The sequence below is a fragment of the Kogia breviceps genome, chromosome 12, assembly GCF_026419965.1.
Source record: "Kogia breviceps isolate mKogBre1 chromosome 12, mKogBre1 haplotype 1, whole genome shotgun sequence".
Taxonomy (NCBI): domain Eukaryota; kingdom Metazoa; phylum Chordata; class Mammalia; order Artiodactyla; family Physeteridae; genus Kogia; species Kogia breviceps.
In genome coordinates, this window is record NC_081321.1 from 24,245,409 (window position 1) to 24,265,642 (window position 20,234).

Consider the following 20,234-nt stretch of genomic DNA (forward strand, 5'->3'; position numbering starts at 1 on the left):
TACATATACCAAAATGCTCAAGAGATGATAGTTCTCCTTCCTTCCTCTCATTCTATCTGATCAGTAACTTGTCTTTTTCCATTTTTCTAAAATAAGCACTGATTGATAAAACTTTGTCTAACAAGGTCCTACAGATTTTTTTTTTTAGCCGCACTGCACGGGATGCAGCATCTTAGTTCCCCAACCAGGGATGGAACTCGTGCCCCCTGCGGTGGAACCTCAGAGTCCTAACCACTGGACCGCCAGGGAATTCCCCAGATTTTTTTTTTTTAATCCTGAAAACTCCAACACAGGTCCACCTACAATTCTGAAAAGGTTCTCAAAACAAAAGTTTATTCCTAACCCATTTGGTCACAAAATCTGGCCTGGCCTGGACTATAATTAGGTAAGCAAACCTGACTAGCTTATTTACAGTTCGTTTATTCCACCTATATGAATAGGCCTACATTTTTCCCACAGAAACACTAATGTGTTTGATTCAACAGTGCTGCCTCAGACCCCCCTGGGTGTAATAAATAATATTATAACATTATATGCAGTGGATTTTCTTTTTAAAATCTGAAATCTTAATTCCTAAATACAGAAGTACCATAAAAGGTCCCCTGCCCCCAATGACTTCCAATAAAAGTAGACGAGCTTAATATTAATTTATCATTCCTTTCCCATCCTCTCACCCCACACAACACACCAAGCCCCCTTAAACCTAAACGTCTTGAGGCTGGCCTTTTACTGCAATATCTGAGTTATGATTTCCAAAATTACTCTCCAGAGAACCTGGGCTTTAGTCTCAGATTGTCCACTAATTATTTATATACCTTTCTGCATATCTCCAGGCCTCAAACTCCTTAAGAATAAAAATCAAGTAAACAAATTTGAAAAATTCATCTTCAATGTCAATAAAGAGATCAGAATGGTCTGAGTGTTCTTAGCACAATCCGAAGAAGCGGCTGGTGAAAGTACTTTTAAGACACCAAAATCAAAGATAAAGTTAGAAGATTTCATAGAAATAAAATATCTCTCCCAAGTCAACAATGCCTCCCACTCTTTTTTTTAAAAGCAATAAAAGAAAAAATGGTCCATACATGCCATGTGCCACCCCAGACAAAAATAAAAACAAAACAACTATTCTTAAATCCTCATGTTTCAATATCAAACTTACTGTGACGTTTAAATTCCTTCTGCAGTTTACTGATCTGGTTGCTTTTTATCCTGTTTCCAGATAGAGTTTTCACTTTCTTTGGTTTCAGGGTAGTCTTTAGACTGGGTCCTGCCCTTGCATCTACCACCTGGAAGAAAATACTGAATATTTAATACCATTTTAAAAATGACACCTCTGTATTCCCTTGGTTCAGACGAATGCTTATTTGAAGGAGCCAAATTTGAATTTTCTACTCAGTGTTTGAGAGCTCATGTGTACTTTTAATCATCACATGGTATTAAAGAATAATTTATCTAGTGGTTTTTTTCCTTTGAAGTAAGTAATAGCAGGAGTCTGCTGGACAAAAAATTTACATAGATTTTATATACAGTGAAAATGACCCAAGTAGGTTAAGAAAAACCAAACCTGACAACAATTAACATTTCTATAGGATGATGTTCTGCAGTTTACAAAAAGTTTTCATATACTTTTGATTTTAACTTCACCACAAAGCAGTAAGCAGTAATTTGTTACTCCAGTTTTAGGGTAAAGAAAAACAAGAGATATTCAACTATGTATTTTGCCTTATTTCACTAAAGTAGTAAATGGGCAAGGGTGGGTGGGGAAGGGGCCCAGACACAACTCAGGGTTTTCAGACCTATGCTTTATGCTCTTTTTACTACACACCCTTAATCCCTGAGGTCAGCCACGTGAGGGCAATGGCATGTTCTCCCACAGCCTAGCATGGCGGCCACTGGTCTAGCCCCATGTGGTCTCATTTCTCATGCCTTCACTCACATCGGCTATTTGCAGAATTCTACCCTTATGTAAAAAGGTTGACATCACCTTCAAAATCATAATTTGGATCTTCTCCAGGTAAGCTATTAATTAAAGAAAAACTCACATTTTTATAGGTTTAACATACCCACAGAAACCTATTATAACAATGAAACATTGTCACCAAAGGACAGTGTAAGGCTAGTGTAAGAAAAAAGGTAAAAAACAAATATTTTTTGCCCGCTTAAAAACAAACATTTTGTATAAATGTCATAAATCTTCTGAAAGCTAGCATACGAAAAACTAAATAAGACCTAACAGTGTCATTCTAGTCATTGAAAATATTTTCTAAAGAATTCTAGTGACGTTATAAAGTGAAATGCAAATAGAAGACATTTACATTCCAGTTTGATCTCAACTAGATTTAATAAAGAGAATAACAATAGCTTCTACCTGAGTGATTACTATGTGTTATACTTTATATACATCATCTCATTCAGTTCTTACAACAGTTCTGTGAGATAGCTATTATCTTTGCACTTTATAAATAAATGTCACTTGCCCAAAGTTCACAACTAGTAAGTGGTAAAGGCAGGCTTTAAATCCAGCTCTGATTATAAACCAATGTGCTCATTAGTACCAACATGAATTAGGACACACATAATCCTAGGAGATGAAAAGAGGATCCATGTCTAATTAACTCTAGGAATTTCTGGGTTAAACCTAAAAATATGTGAAACGTATACTGTGGATCTCCAAAAATGGGTATATTTGATACAACCTTAGAGAAATGCCATACCAAGCTATTTTGCTCCCCAAAATGCCAAAATGTTGAGTGATTATATCTGAGCAGCAACTAGTGCTCTTCTTTATTCTTTTCAGACTTTTCTACCCTAGGAACATATTATTTCCTAGATTAGGGGGAAAAATTAACGTTACTTTAAATTATAACAGAGGTATAATTGAGAAAGACGAAAGATGAACTCACATGATTCCAGTTTTTTTTTGATCCTGCTGGCAATTTCTTCCATCTTTTCACAAGCAGGACACAGGCATTACAGATGTCTCCTGAACGAGTCTCATGTAACCTGATAAGAAAACAATCAAACCTTTATTGGTCTCCTTTACATTAAAGAACTCATGCAAGTCCATTCTTTTAGAAAAACACTATTTATAGTTTATAGATGCTATTTCTAATTGTCTGGAGTGATCCAGTTCCATTGTTTCTGTAGAATATTTCAGAAATATAATTAACTTCTAGATCCAATGAATTAATTCCATGTGCTACTATTTGGTCATTTTAAAATAAAGAATGTTTTTTGAAACAATAGCAAAATTTAAGACCTAGAGAAGATCCTGGTCACCATGGTTTTAAACAATGCTGTCCAATTAATCTTTCTTGAAATGTGTAGATACTTCATAAGCAATAAAACACAACCCTTTAAGTAAAATAATGTGCCGTGATATTCTAGTTTCACAACAAACAAAACCAGAGAGGCACTGTAAGTTTTTTTTAATGAATATATCTGCATAAGGGGAAAGAAATCTATAGTTACCAAGCTATTTTTTAATTGTCTCTCTGAGGAATTTTTCATTTACCACACTTTTCCTGTATTATAAATACACAGAAAAATACTAATAACATTTATTATATATACAACTGGAAATAAAGACATCAGGAGAAAAATGTAATTTCAAAAGGCAAGGTTGGTTAGTGGAGACTCTGACAACCTTCAAAATAAGTACAAAGTCTAGGATTAACAATAAATAATCCACAAAATGTTTTGATAAGAAAGAACAGTGGTGAAATTAATTTCTAACATAGGAAATGGCTCAACATTAAGTATTTTATTTCATCCAAGTATTTGTTAGAAAGTAATTTCCATTTTATTAAGCAGAGGTTTATTGTCAAAAGATAAATAAAGAAAGTAATTATAAAATAAAAGCTAACATAGACTGACAGGTTTCAGGACAGAACATTAAGTCCTATTAGTAGCCTCAGCAGATTGGGTTAAAATATATTTCTATAATTTAGAAAAACAATACAAAGGACAGAAAACTAGTGGAGGACAATTACTGTAAGAGAGAATAAGGGTAATTGAAAAAAAAAACTCTTTGTACATCCTCAAGTAAACAAAAGGGTTTGTTTGATTATAACTTCTAAAGGGCTTCACAATTAATTTGGTAGTTCCTCATAATCTGGGAAAAGGAAGGCTGTCAGTATTGTTTGATTTGTTTTAAGAGCAACTGCCTTGAAATAACCTAGATTAGAATATGAGTGATTTTAATAATTAGCACACTGTTCCAATCCCTTTGCTTAGAAATACTTCTGTATACTGTGATCTTTTTCACTCCAAAAATGGTACAAACATCACATGATCTTACCCAAAACAGCTCTGGAAGTCCTTTTCATAGCGTTTACTGTCAGTGAATCGAGAACTGGAGGATTTAGCTCTGCAAATACAGCAGCCCTCTATACTTCGGTACATCTTTGGCTTGTGAAAACCAAACATCTTTTCTTCTGGGCAATAGTCTGTAAAGCCAAGGGAATTGATGACACAGCTTTGTTGAGGGCTATAACAAGAAACCATTAAAAGCGAACTCTCTGCTCCACCCTACCCCCCAGCAATGCGGTATTACATGACCAAGCGAGACAGGAGGGCTCTGGTGAAAACCTCTTGGATCCACCTCAATTCTAGGCACACGAGCATAGCAACTGTCTAAAACACAAAAAGTAGCTCAGGTATTTAACAAGGCTTCTACTACCTCCTTCTCCCCTCCTGGCAAACACTCATTCTAAAATTGCAGGAAGGGTAGTTCCCTGGTGGTGCAGTGGTAAGGGTCCACCTGCCAATGCGGGGGACACCGGTTCGATCCCTGGTCGGAGAGGATCCCACATGCTGCGGGGCGGCTAGGCCCGTGCGCCACAACTACTGAGCCTGCGCTCTAGAGCCCGCGAGCCACAACTACCGAAGCCCACATGCCTGGAGCCTGTGCTCCACGGAGGCAGGCGCCACTGCAATGAGAAGCCCACACGTCACAAAGAGGAGTAGCCCCCACTCGCCGCAACTGGAGAAAGCCTGCACGCAGCAGACAAGACCCAACGCAGACAAAAATGGATAAATAAATAAATAAATTTATTTTTTAAAATAAATAAAATAAAATTGCAGGAAGGGGGCATTTTCTAAAATTCAAGATTTTAAGTAGAGAATACAACAAACTCTCCCCACTATCCTGTGAAATAATGGAATCATACACAATGGAGGACACGTGCTAAAATTTAAGCTAAGGCACCCCTTTTATTTTGCATGTGTGCATTAATGTGATTCCCCCCTCTTGGAAAGTTTTGAGCATTTATTACAGGACCACTATTATACTAAGCACACAAGTAGCTCAATATGCATCAACCTACACTACTTTGCCCTATGGGAAATCAGAGGGGATTTCTTCTGTGATAAATGGGAAGTTCTAAGGCAAGTTGTCCCTGAATTGAAACTACTGAAAGGAGGATGTAAAATACACAAAAATCCAGGGTTATAATTTAAGAATAATAATTTTATAATTATAATTTTATAAATCATTAAGATAAATTAAGAATGAGCTCATGTTGCCTGACCAGTGGTCTGCCCCTCACAGCTGTTACAGAGGGTTTTGAAGCTCTTCGATGCAGTGCTGTGCCTTAGAGCAGTAACAGTGAGAGGCCTAAGTTCAAAAATGTAAACTGTGATTCCCATGATCAAAAACATCTCAACATCAAGCAAGGAAGGCAGATTCAGATCCAGGGCTGGATGCAACAAAAATGCAGCTGGCAGTAAACATGTAAGTAATGTAGAATATCCAAACCAAGGACCAACTTCACCAGAACATCTGGACTAAGAGAGAGGTGATGAAAAGGTAATGACAGAAACTAAACCCCAAGGGACAAATCCAGAGCAGAGTGTGTGTGTGTGTGTGTGTGTCTGTGTGTGTGTGTATAAAGGTCCAAATACAAATTATCACAAAACCATCATATAAAGCATCAGGAAAATTATTAATACTAACTAGATTTGTGCCCACAGTTTTAGGAGTTATAACCACAGAACACCACCCTTTTAAAAGTTCTTTTAGAAACACACTCAAATATACAAGTAAAACAAAAAAAATTTGGTGTTTGTCTTTGGATGACCTCTTGCCTAACCTCATTCCATTCCATTTCTGGTTAGCCATACCAGAGCAAGTATATGGAAGTGATTCAGAAAAATAACCAAATATCCGGGATCGTGTGTGTGTGTGTGTGTGTGTGTGTGTGTGTGTGTGTGTGTGTGTGTGTGTGTGTGTGTGTGTGTGTGTGTGTGTTTGAGATGCAGGGATTCTGAAATATAGACAAAGGATTTATAACTTGTTTTTAAGAAAATATTTTATCAGCAAATAACTAAAGACTTAAGTCTTCCTTTTAAACAGGGGCCACTGTTCATTAAGTGTTCTTTGATGTTTTTGTTGGTGAGGGAGGCAAGCAAAAAGGGAGGTGCAATGGGGCAGAAGGCCACTGATGCATTTCAATAATTAAGCCTAAACTAACAGTTACTTTGATTTAAGAACTGTTAAAACAAGAAAATAAAATACTCCTACTTGATTAAGTTATTTTCATTAAATGAGATTTTTTGAAAGGAGAAAAATGAGGAAGGTGCTCTGTATATAGTAGGAAAAGGCACAGACCTGTGAAATGAGGTAGATTTTTTTCCATCTAACAAACCCATATGATAAATGAAAAGAAAATTGCCTCCTGAAGAAAATGGCCATGTGCTGCTTTGGAAAAAACAACGTCAAATGACACAGGTTTATAGACACTTTAAAAGAAGTACTCAGAAAGTAGAAGACATTGCTTTAATTGGTGTATTTCTATTTTTGAGGCAAAAATGTAACATAACTCTTTCTAGTCCTTACACCAACCTGTGGGCTCTCCAAACTCCAACACCTTCCATTACCATCAAGGTCAAAAGTCCAGAGCTCCTCTTGCAGTCACCAGCTTCATCAATAGCTCTAGGAAACTTCAACCTCCCTTCTCAGCAAGGACAAAGGAAGTACAGCAAGAAAGGCCAGTTCATTCCATTAACACACAGACCAAATCCTATTACAACAGACAGACTCCTATCTCTACCCTCACAATCCCCTTCTCTCCACAAATAAACATTCCATCAAAACTATACAAAAATAGGATCATCTCCAAGATATGAACTAACTACCTTCACTGAGGCTGGATTTGACCAAGAAGCCAGAGTTTGTGCCAGTTATCATGCTGGCAAGCTGCTAAGAAATACTAGGGCTACCGCTAGATACTAAGGCTGGCTTTCCTTTTCATCGGCAGCTACTACTGTGAATCAATTGTTCATCTTCAGTATGATTTTTGTTGTTGTTGGGGGTCTCCACAAAACTTCCCCAATAGTACCAGTGAAACAATCCATTCTTCAGAAAAAATATAATAGCCTGATGTCTTCTGATTGATAATCTTTTATGTAGTTCCGCAACCTTTTTTTCCTGACAAAATTCTTCTGCCTGAACATCTGAGGGGGGTCTAAATCCTAGGGTTCACCCTCTTCCAAGCAGTGCTAAATGCAGTAAGGAGGCAGGCACTTGTCCTAATGCACCACACAAGTAGCGCATGAGCCTTTTAACGGACTTAATAAACCTACTAAACCTTTTCTGAGCTTATTCCTGCACTTGAGAGGTACCTGGGAATCTGCAGCAAATACACAGGGGTTTCATTTTGGGCTCTGTTTACAGCAACCCAGTTAAGCAGTGGTTGGTGTTTAGCCATTTTGAGATTTGGGGAACTCGGAGATTAACTGAAAATATTTTCACAAAATCTACAGACCCACTAATGTTTTAAAAAACAAAAAACCTTACCTAATCTCTGGAAAAAACTAAGGACACAAACTGACTCTGAAACCAAGTTACTTTATATAGTTGAGAAGGTAGTGGGTGAGCATGGCACAATTTGACTTTAAACTTAGAATTTCTGTTATCTCAACAAACCGGGTGGTTCTTTAGAATACTTCTTTCCTATAAAAATACTGAATTACTATGTTCTATACCTGAAACTAACATAATATTGTGAATCCACTTCAATTTTTAAAAAAGAATATTTCTTTCCTAATCCCACATTTGTGCAATAATAAATGCTCCCTCCAGAACAATCTATTTTATCTGTTCAAATTATTTGTGATTTTTGCATCTATTCTTATAGGTGTCACATCACTCAGCAGTGTTTTAATAGATGGAAGCTAATACCATCTGCTTCCTGATTGATGAACACTTACTTACAGATGAGAGTGTACCCTGTACAATCTCACCCTTAAGCATGTATTTGCAGAAGGCAGAAGAAACTTTATCTTTGAGATAAAGGCAAAAATCAGAAAGAAGTAAAATGCTGATTAAAAACCGTCATTTGCCTTCTAAAATTAGATAGTAGTGATAGCTGCAAAACTCTAAATACACTAAAAGTCACTGAATTGTACACTTTAAAGAGCGAATTTTATGGTACATAAATTAAACCTCAATAAGCTTGTTTTTAAAAATAAAAATAGACTGAGTTGGGAATTCTCTTGTCTTTATTCATCTTTGTAACCTCAGCACCTAGAAGAGTGCCAATCATGTGGTATGTACTCAATAAATGTGTTGATTAAATTTTTAAAAAGCTGTCATTTGTATAGCATTTCATGTTTTATAACGCACTTTCATTGACATTAGTTCTTTATCTACTGTCAGCCAAAAAGCCACAAATTTTTTTCAATACTGTAACAGTTAAAGACAAATCAACCATGCTGAAATTACTGTTCTGTCCAATTTAATTCATTTAATTCAATCTCCCCAAATTAAAAAGATTAAAGTTAATAGCTAAGTCAGCAAAAGCCATTAAGAGAAATAACTGTAATTATATGAACAAATAGCATACACAGACAACAATGTGAATTTTTAAAATGCAACAATCAATTCTAAACATTTGTTTCGATTGATTTACTGGGGTTTCTTCCACTTTAAAACTTCCAAAAAGTTGATCATAAAAATTCAGTGATCGGGGGCTTCCCTGGTGGCGCAGTGGTTGAGAGTCCGCCTGCCGATGCAAGGGACGCGGGTTCGCGCACCCGTCCAGGAAGATCCCACATGCCGCGGAGTGGCTAGGCCCGTGAGCCATGGCCGCTGAGCCTGCGCGTCCGGAGCCTGTGCTCCGCAACGGGAGAGGCCACATCAGTGAGAGGCCCGCGTACCGCAAAAAAAAAAATTCAGTGATCGGGCTTCCCTGGTGGCGCAGTGGTTAAGAATCCACCTGCCAATGCAGGGGACATGGGTTCGAGCCCTGGTCCAGGAAGATCCCACATGCCGCAGAGCAACTAAGCCAGTGCACCACAGCTACTGAGCCTGCGCTCTAGAGCCCGTGAGCCACAACTACTGAGCCTGCGTGCTACAACTACTGAAGCCCACGTGCCACAACTACTGAAGCCCAAGTGCCACAACTACTGAAGCCCATGCACCTAGAGCCCGTGCTCGACAAGAGAAACCTCCACAATGAGAAGTCCACGCACCACAACAAAGAGTAGACCCTGCTCGCGGCAACTAGAGAAAGCCCACGTGCAGTAACAAAGACCCAACGCAGCCAAAAATAAAATAAATAAATAAATTTACCTTTAAAAAGAATTCAATCATCAACTTAATTAAAGGATGGGAAATGCAACCTTAATGTTGGACAAGGAAAGGCTGAAGTAGCCACTGTTTATCAAGATACAAAAGAGCCAATTCTAATCTGATCTAATGAGATTATGAAGCCAAAGAGCAGGGATGTCTTACTACACTTAATTCGGCACACATAAGGTAAGTTTACTGAGTACAGTACAATATAAATGGGAAAGAAATCTTCACAGCCAATAGTGAAGGGATGCTATTTAAGAAGTTTTCTGATAAATAGCTTAAAGGCGATGTCTTACAATTTTTAATAATATCAAATATCTGATTTTAAGTTCCAACTAAGAAACAGTATGAAGAATCATGAAATGCAAATTTTAGAGCTTCTAGCACCCTTTTTAGTATGGAATTAGGAGACAGTGAAGAACTTAATTCTGCAGAATATTTTCTTGTCTTTCAAGTCTTATAAGGGTGTGATTTTAACATTTAGGAAAATAGAGAGGGTTCTAATTATGATAAATGTAACATGTATTAGGCTCACCTTAGCTGGTATGTATGCTTTGAAGGACACCAATAGTTCCTCCAATGTAATAACTTCCCCAATTTTACTTTCTAGACTCCTTCTGGGTAGTAAAGTCTTTTCTTATATTCAAAAATACCTTTCAAAACTCAAAATGCCACTGGATGGACTAGATAGAAGAAAACAGACAGAAGTAAGTATGCCAAGGATGATAAATCAGCTTTACAGTTAACTTCACAACTTGTCCATGCCGTCTTGAGAAGTGAAATTCTGATGCACAAATTACGGGTGCAACCTCCCAAATTAAAGCATTCCTAAATTAAAGTGATCTTAGTTTTTCAACAGACCAAAACCCTATAGCTTCTTTTTGCGGTACACGGGCCTCTCACTGCTGTGGCCTCTCCCATTGCGGAGCACAGGCTCCGGACGCGCAGGCTCAGCGGCCATGGCTCACGGACCCAGCCGCTCCGCGGCATGTGGGATCTGCATGTGGGATCTTCCCAGACCGGGGCACGAACCCGCGTCCCCTGCATCAGCAGGCGGACTCTCAACCACTGCGCCACCAGGGAAGCCCAACCCTATAGCTTCTAATCATCACTTTTTCTCTCTAAAATCCAAATGACCTAGACCTTTAAAAAAAAAAAAATACATAAGATATTGGAAGCAACCTAAATGTCCATGGATTCTCAGACCGGTTTACATATGGTGTCTTCATACTACAGGATACCCTTTTAGCCCTTAAAAAGATGGCAGTAGTTCTACGGGAACTTTTTATCCAATGTATCTTGTTATACAGTATAATCCCATAGTATGTCTTTAATGAGAACTTAAATACACAAACTGGCTTTTTAAATAGATTTTTAAAAACTAGTAAACAGCAGTTGCCTCTGAAGGGTGCAAGAATGAAGGAGGCTTACTTTCACTTTACTCCCTTCTATACTGATATTTTTTTTTAATCAAGAGCACCACACTCCAAAACCTTAGTTATCATCACATATCTTGACTTAAGAGGAATCTGGAAAATCCCAGATTGTTTAAATAAACTTCCTCAAAGACATACAGCCAAAGAGACACACATTAGGAAATATATTCCACAGGAGAGAGTACAGAATAGACTAGTAAAATCAGAACAGACAGAACAGAATGGGAAGGAAACTGCAGAAGAGACAAGCAAAAGATTTGTAAAGTGGGAAGGAAGCAGTGGTGAACAAAGACAAAAGGAACCAAGCAACCAAAGACAACTTTGAAGTGAAGGAGACGTATTCTTTAGACCTGAACTTTAAATGGCAGGATGATGGGAAATGAAGAGAAATACGAAAAAACATTCATGATCAAAAGTTATGGGCAACCTTGAGTTCTTGGAACTAGTAATGCTACCCTTGACACCATTTTAGTCAACAGTACGCTATCTTTAATCACATAGAAGTACAGGATCCAGTAAACACTAACAGTGTAACTGGAGCAACAGTCTTCACAAAGGGTCAAATAGGATTGAGTGTTTTTGTGTTCTCCTACTGCTAGGCCACTTGGATGCAGTATTCCCCTACAAGGAGACATGTTTCTGCAGGGCTTAAGGAAAGCCATTGAGCAATTAAACACTACTATTTCCTCTCACCTGCTTCTAGTAGATACCAACCCACATCCCAACACCAAAGGTTCTGAATTTACTTTACTGATTCACTTTTTTTTTGTGTGTGTGTGGTACGCGGGCCTCTCACTGCTGTGGCCTCGCCCGTTGCGGAGCACAGGCTCCGGACGCGCAGGCCCAGCGGCCATGGCTCACGGGCCCAGCCACTGCGCGGCATGTGGGATCCTTCCGGACCGGGGCACGAACCAATGTCCTCTGCATCGGCAGGCGGACTCTCAACCACTGCGCCACCAGGGAAGCCCCTGATTCACTTTTTAAAGTGAAATTTAACAATGTAAACCTGCCTGGAGGAAAACTGAAAAAGAGGTGATGGATCCCCACTTGTTCGCCAATAGCTTCTCCAAACATGTACCCAGCCTGAGAAATTATATGGTAAAATATTTATACAGTGGTGCCTATGGAATCGACATTAGCAGAATCTAGAACTCCTCCTACAGGAAAGGGGTCAAACTCAGAAATAAGTGTTCAACTGAAGTAGCACAGGTTAAAAATAAAAATCACAAATCCAGGTCTGAGTTTTAGATAGTATAAAAATATCCCATTTTGACAGTGTTATAAAAAAACCTGGGTATCCCAATACCAGATTAAGAGAGATTCCAGCAGATGGGAAAGTGAAAGGTTGGGAACACAGTATTTATTTGCTTTTAAGAGATGATTATCAGTAAGAATGTAACTATTGTGAGTGTGGTGAAGAAGGCATGAGTCAAGTTGGAGTCTATTTCTGCTTTTGTCTTTACAAGTAAATACCAAGTCACTTAGAATTTTACTTCTCCCTTTGTAATATTAGGGTGAAATATCACTTCTACTTTCCAGGGACGCTGTGAAGCAAGAGTATGAAAATATCAGTGTATGTACACCATTTATTTCCTTAAACTTATAAGACTTACACATTATAGAAACATAAACTCTATCTGTCCCAAGACACGCACAACAAATTAAAATTAAGGTAGAATCTTGAATTCTGAAGGTTTTCTTTTAAGACCAGGTTTGTGGGAAAAGAGAAACTTAGCATTTTCAGAGAGACTTTTAAGTTCATGAAACTAGACCATATTCCTTTCAATGAAGCTTGTTCTCCCATTTTCAAGTTTGACAAAAATGTGAAGAACGCACACACCTGGTCTAACCCAAACCTCAGGAAAGTTCCTTAAGCTCTCTGAAACACCAATACAAGAACTGGCAGTCCTAACCTTTAAATGCCCTAAATTGACTATACAGTCTTCTCTTCCAAGCACACTCTTCCTGTGTTCACGTATTTTGGTTATCATCCATCCAGTCACACAAAAAATCTGCAAGTCAACTAGGCTCTCTCTTCTCATCTTCTGCATGGTCCACACCATGTCCACAGTGAAATCCTTAGAAAATCTGCTTCTTCCTTCACGTCTCTGGTTCATGTCCCTTCCATCCCCATTGCCTGTTTGTCCCTCATTATGGTGTTCGAACACCTGTCAGAGCCTCATAACCGACTTCCCTGCACCCTTCAAACAGGTGGTATCTTCCTAATGTTCAAATGTTAATATCCCTTCCAAGGTACCAACACTGGCTTCAGGATATTATCCAAACTCCTTGGCAAGAAATTCAAAGCTTTTCAGGATCTAGTCCTGACTACCAGCTGCTCCCAACTTAGAATTCTGATATTCCAGGAGTGTCAAACCAACTTTAATAACAAGCCGCATCTCAATTTAGGCTCCTATTTTTGTCCAAGATTGTTTCTCCTCCATCCCCTTAACCTGAGAAATTCTTTAAGGATTATATCTTTTTAAAAACCTTTCCATAGCTAACAAATACATCGGAACTTGTTTAATGTGTGTGTTATTTCCTCTACTCTTATGATAAACTGTTACAGGGCAGAAACTAAGTCTTATATTACAACCAGGTGCTGAATGTACAAAGTATTCAAGACTGGGTGGAACTTGCTAAGAAGAGTGGGGTAGCCAAAATAGAGTTGAACAGTGTTTTTAAGGGCATGAAATAGGAATGGTGTCCATAGTAAAAACATGTATTAAAAAACTGATGTTTTAAATGGTGTCATTTTTCTTTAACATTTATTCTGTAGACTTTTGTAGAAAAAAATTGTGAGCTCTAAAGCCAGGAAATGTAAACCAAATTAATTACTTTAATTAGAAAAGCTTAACAGTAAACAAGTCAATGCTTTCATAACAACTGGTAGAAAAAATATTTCTTGCTGATTTCAAGCAGGCATGTGGAGAGGAAGGGAAGATTAGGAGAATACTGTGGGAAGAAATGAATCGCAAAATGAGAGCTATTTAAACTCAGCATACATTAACACCAACCAAATTTTAAAAACATTAATCCAAACAAACTTACAGTACGTGAAAACAACTAAATATGAAGCTAGAAATGAATTATATTTTAGTTCAACTGCAACTTTTGTACTTGAATATATAATAGCAAATGTCCCTGACTTCCATATTTCTAGTACAAAAAGAAAACTTCCGCTTCCTTGAAAATACACTCCCTTCTTTTGCATTAGCTGCATTTCCAGATCATTTCCATAATACAGAAAACCTTAGTTGCAGATTCAATTAAAAGAGAAACTGAAAAAAAAGGGAAAGAGAAAGAAACTGGAGAACCAAAAGACAACAAAAGATTTTCACTTTATAACAGGACACTCTTGTGGACAAGAGAAATCAGGAAGAAAGAAAATAGCATATTCTAGATTTCCACAGGACTTTTTGATGTAAAGTGGCTGAATCAGAATTGGATTGGCTACCGGGAGTTGAAGGCAGTGTACTCCCAGAACCAGTTCCTGAAGGTGGGGGAGAGGCCAAAGACATTCATTCTTTCCACTCATCATTTACTGAATTACTTCCTCCAGCAAGGAAACCGATCCAGGCCTCAGTTTTGTCTTCTGTAAAATGTCTACTACCCAAAGTTGTCAAGACACTAGTCAGTATTTACCAAGCACATGATTTGCTTATTTATATCCCCAAGAACCAGGTATTATTATTATTATTGCTATTCTGCAGGTGACAAAATTTGACTACAAAATGACTTACTTAAGATGATCAAGTCTTTGGAACCTAGGCATTTCAACCCCAGAGACTACTGAACAACTAACCTCGTGTCTCAACAAATGTGTTCCCCTCCTTCTTAGCCAATTATATTCCCAGCACTGCTTAGGGAAAAAAAGAAAACATCATACTTTTAAAGCAACCTACTATGTGCCTGGCACAGTAAATTAATTTGTCCTTACAACAGCTTATGAAGTTGGTTTAGATTTCAAATAAGCTTAAGCTTTCCCCAGTGAAAAACTTATTTTACATGGAAAATCATTCTCAAGTTGCTTTTTTGACATAAATCTGCCTGAGTTTGAGCCTCATGAGCCAGGTTTTCCCAGGGCCTGATTACAACTCTGGGAAAAAATTGATCATCCAGGTTCCAGATATACAGAATTAACAGTACTGTGCAACAGCAGCGTTGAGGCCCACAAAGGTTCTAGAATATACTATGTATTGAACTTTTCAACTCCAATCTCTTGCAAAAGTAATGCAAAAAGGGAAGGCAGCAGAGACCTTGTCTGTGTCTTTCCCACTCTCAACTCATTTACCTTTATAAACCAAATCTCTGCTGCACATTTCATCTGATATTTAAAACAAAAACCCTTAAGATTTTATTTGAAATTTCCCAGGATATTGAAATTCTAGCTGTAACTCGGCTATAAAATACTAATTAAGAAAAACAAATCAAAGAATTTCACAGTGTATTTGTAAAGCTCTTCATATGCATTTTATTTTATTTTTTTTATGCTGCAAACATTTTAATGATTATTGTTGAGCATACATATTGGAAATATTTTTACTTCAAACTGCAACGAGTTAAATAAATGTTTATAATATACAAAGAAAATACAACCAAAAGTAAAACTTGCTTTAAGTGTGCCTTGCCTCATATGCATTTTAAATGCCTGACCCAGAGAAACAACTGTCCAAAGCCAAAATTATTAAATCCAAAGTTTCTCATTCTCTCGACAAGATCTTTCTATTCACTTAAGAAATGTACTGTTACTAATACTGGTAGCCTTTAAGTATTTGTAATTTGGTCAACCAAAACCTGGGGAAAACGTTTATTTAATAACAAAACAATGACAGCACAAAACTGATTTCAATTTGTATGGATGTTTTGGTTTGTGTGGGCATGGCATCTCAGGATATTATTATTTTTCGGTAATGACCACTTTTAGATTCTAGCCCTTAAACATGGTCAAAATGAAGGAGAAATCAGGAAAGAAGCAAGAGACGTGGTGCTGCTTATCGGATGTCTAGACTGCAGGCAAACCCCAAATACCAAAGAAGCATCCATGTGTCAAACCAGCATAATTTCTGAGCTATGCCTGGGGCCACATACCAAAAAAAAAAAAAAAGTTAGCTTGGAAAGAAAATCTAAGAGGGGTAACCAGAAGGTCAACCCCAGTTCACAGGAACTATGAAGCAGCTAGGGGGGATCGCTAGTCATTACCTTGGGTCAACCCCTGAGCAGCTTCCTCCCCAGCCCCCATAGAAAATCTCCAAGAAAGGCCTAACTCCTACGTGCTAGCTTCTTCAAGGTCGTCCAAAGATAAAGCCCGGAACATTGAGCCAAGCATACCTTTAGGGCCAAGGAAGATTCCCCCTTCCCCAAACCATTATATAAATACTTTAAATGCCATCGGGCTTTTCTCTAAGTCCACCAGAAATAAACTCCCAGAATTTAATTTAGATTCAGCAACTAATAAATGTGTTCGGTTTTTCAACATAAATTATTAAAGGGTTTTTCAAGTCCGGCAAACTCCAGTTCAAAAACAGGTGCTTTCAGAGTACTTTTAATAACAACGTCAAATTCATTTTTTTAATTATTAGGAGGAAAGGGGTTGGTGTAGTTTTCTTAAGCTTCCTTAGGACAACGTGAGAGAGGAGTGCGGGGGGAAGGACGGCTGGGGAGAAACTGTCTCGCCCCGGGTTGATGTTTGACTAAACAGTAATTCCTGGTCTTCCGGGTGCCTGGAGTAATCGAACGTTAGAACGAGAAAACAAAAACAAAGAAACCTAGCAGGGTCAGAGTTACGAGAACAAACTCTGCACCGCCCTACCACCCCCAAGAAGTCACCCCCCCGAGCCAAACCAGCCCTCGCCCCAGCCGGCCCCCCTCCCACACGTAAACACACAAAGACGAGAGCTGCACGCACGATTCACCCACAGTCCTCACTTCCCTTTGTAGGACAACCGGAGCCCCGAACTTCCCCGCGGTGGTTTTTCGGGTGTCGTCGGGGCTGGGCCCCCTGCACTTGCGGGCCGCGGCTCGGCTGTGGGGGAGGGGTGCTCGCCGCGCTCGCCGGTTTCCCCGAAAGCAGCAAAATGCCTCCCCGTCCCGCCCCGGTTCTCCGCGGTCGCCCCAGGCTGCGCTTCCCCACCCCCCGGGGCACGCGGCGACGGCCGAGACAGAAGCACCCAGGCAGCAAAGAGAACCGCTCCCCGGCGGGTCGGTGGGTAAACACAGCAACTGGGGTCGGAAGGAAAGTTCCCGCAGAGAGCTGCCCGCCGGGGCGGGGCAGGGCGGGGGTGGCGGCGGCGGCGGCGGCGGGAGAGAAGCGCGTCTCTCGCAGCCGCCTCCCTCACCTGCGCCGGAACAACGGGCCCCGCGCCCGCCCGCCCACCCGGCCGGCCCGGCGCCTCCCGCAGGCCGCGCCTCCCGCACGCGGCGCTGCCGGGGCTTGTTCCTCCTCATGGCTTTGCCCTGACGTAATTCAAACATGGCAACAGTTCGACTTCAAAGGCGGATCCACAGACCTCCCAGACGCAGGCTTCGGCCCCGGGGAGCGGGCCGAGCCTTCGCGGCCGCGCTCTCCCGGGCCATCGGCCGTCGCGGCACCCGGCGCCGGGGTTCCAGCGCCGGGCCCCGACTGCCGCCCCTCGGCCGCCCGCCGCCTCCCCCGCGCACCGGCACCGCACCGCGCACAAGTAGCGCCGCCAAAGTTTCCCCGCAAGGGCCCGAGGGACAAAAAGCCCCTCCCGAAACTCGTCCGAACTTCGGGGGGGCCCAGCCCGCCCGGCGGCCGCCCTGAGCGCCGGCCGGGCCCGCACCGGCACATGCAGCTCTTTGTTTTCTGTCCAGCCGGGCGCTGCCTACGTGCAGCCTCAGGGACGTGGGATTGTTTCTCAGGGGGAGACACTTGACCGCCCAGGGGAAGGGTCCGGACCCCGCGCCCCGGGACTCCGTGGCTAGTCCCGCCGTCCTCCCCTAGCAGCAGGCCCATTTAATCGAAGTTTTGCAATGTCCTTGATAAGAAACGCCCGGATTCCCCGCCCCGCACCGGCCGAGAGTTGGCGACTTTCACTCTGCTTTTTAAACTGGCAAGACGCCATCATCAGCAAGTCACATTGTCCTGCCGGCCGGCCCCGACAGCGCCCGCATCTCCCGGCTGACCGCGAGCCGGACGCTCAGCCGGACCCCCAACCAAACCCGGGTCGCAGCCCCAGCACGTGGTCTGTCACTCTCGGCACAAAAAGCAGTGCCCTCCGGAGTTCCCGCACTCCTCCGGCTCAGTCAACGCCGCTGCCTCCATCCCGGAGTCAACTCGGCTCCGACTGGCCATCTTAAGCCGCGCACGGTCGCCCTAGAGAGCGCCGCGGCGCCCACATCTACGCTACAGGTGAATACATTGAGAACCAAAGTTGAGGCTCCACAGACACCCCGGACGCCAGCGCTGACTGGGCGCGGCCCGGGGAGAGGCGTCTGCTAGCCGGGGCCGCTTCCGAGCAGCCGCGTGTTGCTCATTGTCGCATCCGCATCCCTCCGGAGTTGGGCGGACAACGCCACCCGCGTGCACTCGGGCCACGCCGGCACCGACCCGAAAGGCCGATTTAAACGCCCTCCGCCCGCCAGCCCGCAAGTAGGCGGAACTTAGTTTTCGAGCGAGGGGCATTCATTGTCCACCCTCATCACAACACGCGCAGGGGCCGCAAGAAACTAAAGCACGAGGTCCAACAACGGCGGCCGGCCACTCCCGGGCGCGCGCCCACGCGGGTGCACCGACCCGGGGCCCCTCCGCAATCGCCAGCAACTCCTTTTCGCTCGGGCCTTTCAGCCACCGAACTCCTTGTCGCCAGCGAACACTGCGGCTGAGAAAAGTCATTGTCACCTTCAACGTGGATCCCTCACCTCCGGCGACTCCTCACTCCTTTCCAGGCTCCACTCACTTCCCCCACCTCAAGACTTTCGCTTTGCCTCAGATACCCTCCCCAATTGAAAAAGACACACTAAATAAACATGCAGATACAAAAGAATCTGAAGTCTGAAGATCACGAAAACAGCCCTCCCAGCAATGCCATCTCCAAGACAAAACTTCCTGTGTGTATATAAATGTGTGCGTGTGTGTCTGTGTAAGGAAGGGGGAGGTGGTGAGGTGAGGTGAAAAGAGAAAAAAAGCCACTCTCAAATCAATGCCTCGTGAGACAGTTTTGCACCACAGTAATGGTTCGAGTCACTCACCTGCCAAGCAGACGTTCCACGCGCAATAACGTTCCCGAGGTGCGGAGTGCACGCCAAGCCAAGCCCACCTCCCAATCGCTCCCTCCTCCTCAACTGCCTTGTCTAGAAAGATTGTCTCCTGCAGTTCTGCAGTTGCTACCGCTGGCGCGGAAGGTGTAGATTCCGCTTTCCCTCTGCGCACGCGCGGCTCCTGGTACAAAATTCTCCTGAATCGAACTTATTTGCATACGGGCGCGCGCGCGTCGATGGCTGGGAGGGGAGAAGGCCCGGCGGGCGCGCGCGCTCCCGAGGCCTCTATTGTCCTTTTAAGGGGAGAAGCGCCGCGGCGCGGGAAACGCGGCGGCCAGAGAGAGACGGGGGCGGGGACTGCTTACTACAGCTGACGTCACGTAAACAAACGCCCCCTGGCTGGAGGCTGCGGCCAAGGGGGAGTGGCGGGATGGGAAAGGCGGAAAGGTTAGCAACGCAGGGAGAAGACTTGACTGCGTGAAGTGCCTTCCACTGTGAAGCTCTTCAGGCGCACCGTTTCGCGTTGAAAAATAGTTTTGAAAGCTGTTTTTGCAAAATGCTCACACCTGTGCCCGGTTTCTGGCCTGAAGTGACAGGGGAGGTGGTCTTGCAAGCATCCACACTGAGTTTATACGTTTCCCACATTTGCTAAATTTTGTTTGAAAATGGGTTTTTGAATCTTTTTTCTTTTTTAATTTTCTGGGGCCAGAAGAGGTTTGTCTTTCTTGCAGTTTTAATGAGTCTTTTAGTAAAGTCCCATTTTGACACTCTATCCATTCACTAACTCCTGTCTGCCCTCCTCAAACAGTAACCCAACCCATAACAATCCAATTTTCTTCTCCACTTCGGCCTTAAGATTTCAAGCCTGAGTTGAACGGTTGTTCATTTCCGTGGGAACAGTGTCGCTTTCCTCAAAGACTAGTTAGTGGAAAGCCAGTAATCTAGGGACGTGCATACCATCTCCAGCAGCTGGTAAAGTGTGTTCCACTCACCCAGAAATA

At 42.0% G+C, this 20,234-nt stretch overlaps 1 protein-coding gene across 2 annotated transcripts in view; it reads right to left on the minus strand.

Moving 5' to 3' along the window:
- Positions 1-19,437, minus strand: part of SINHCAF (SIN3-HDAC complex associated factor) — a 30,109-nt gene extending 10,672 nt beyond the window's left edge. The window contains exons 1-4 of one of the 2 annotated variants that reach the window (XM_067008965.1): positions 19,225-19,437; positions 4,301-4,448; positions 2,904-3,003; positions 1,160-1,286 (exon numbers count right to left, since the gene is read on the minus strand). In XM_067008965.1, the coding sequence (XP_066865066.1) occupies positions 1,160-1,286; positions 2,904-3,003; positions 4,301-4,428 (355 nt within the window). In that variant the 5' untranslated portion in view covers positions 4,429-4,448; positions 19,225-19,437. Of the gene's footprint in view, positions 1-1,159; positions 1,287-2,903; positions 3,004-4,300; positions 4,449-17,351; positions 17,380-19,224 lie in introns of those variants that run through there. The other variant, XM_067008966.1, reaches the window with a different exon arrangement.
- Positions 19,438-20,234: the final 797 nt, after the last annotated feature.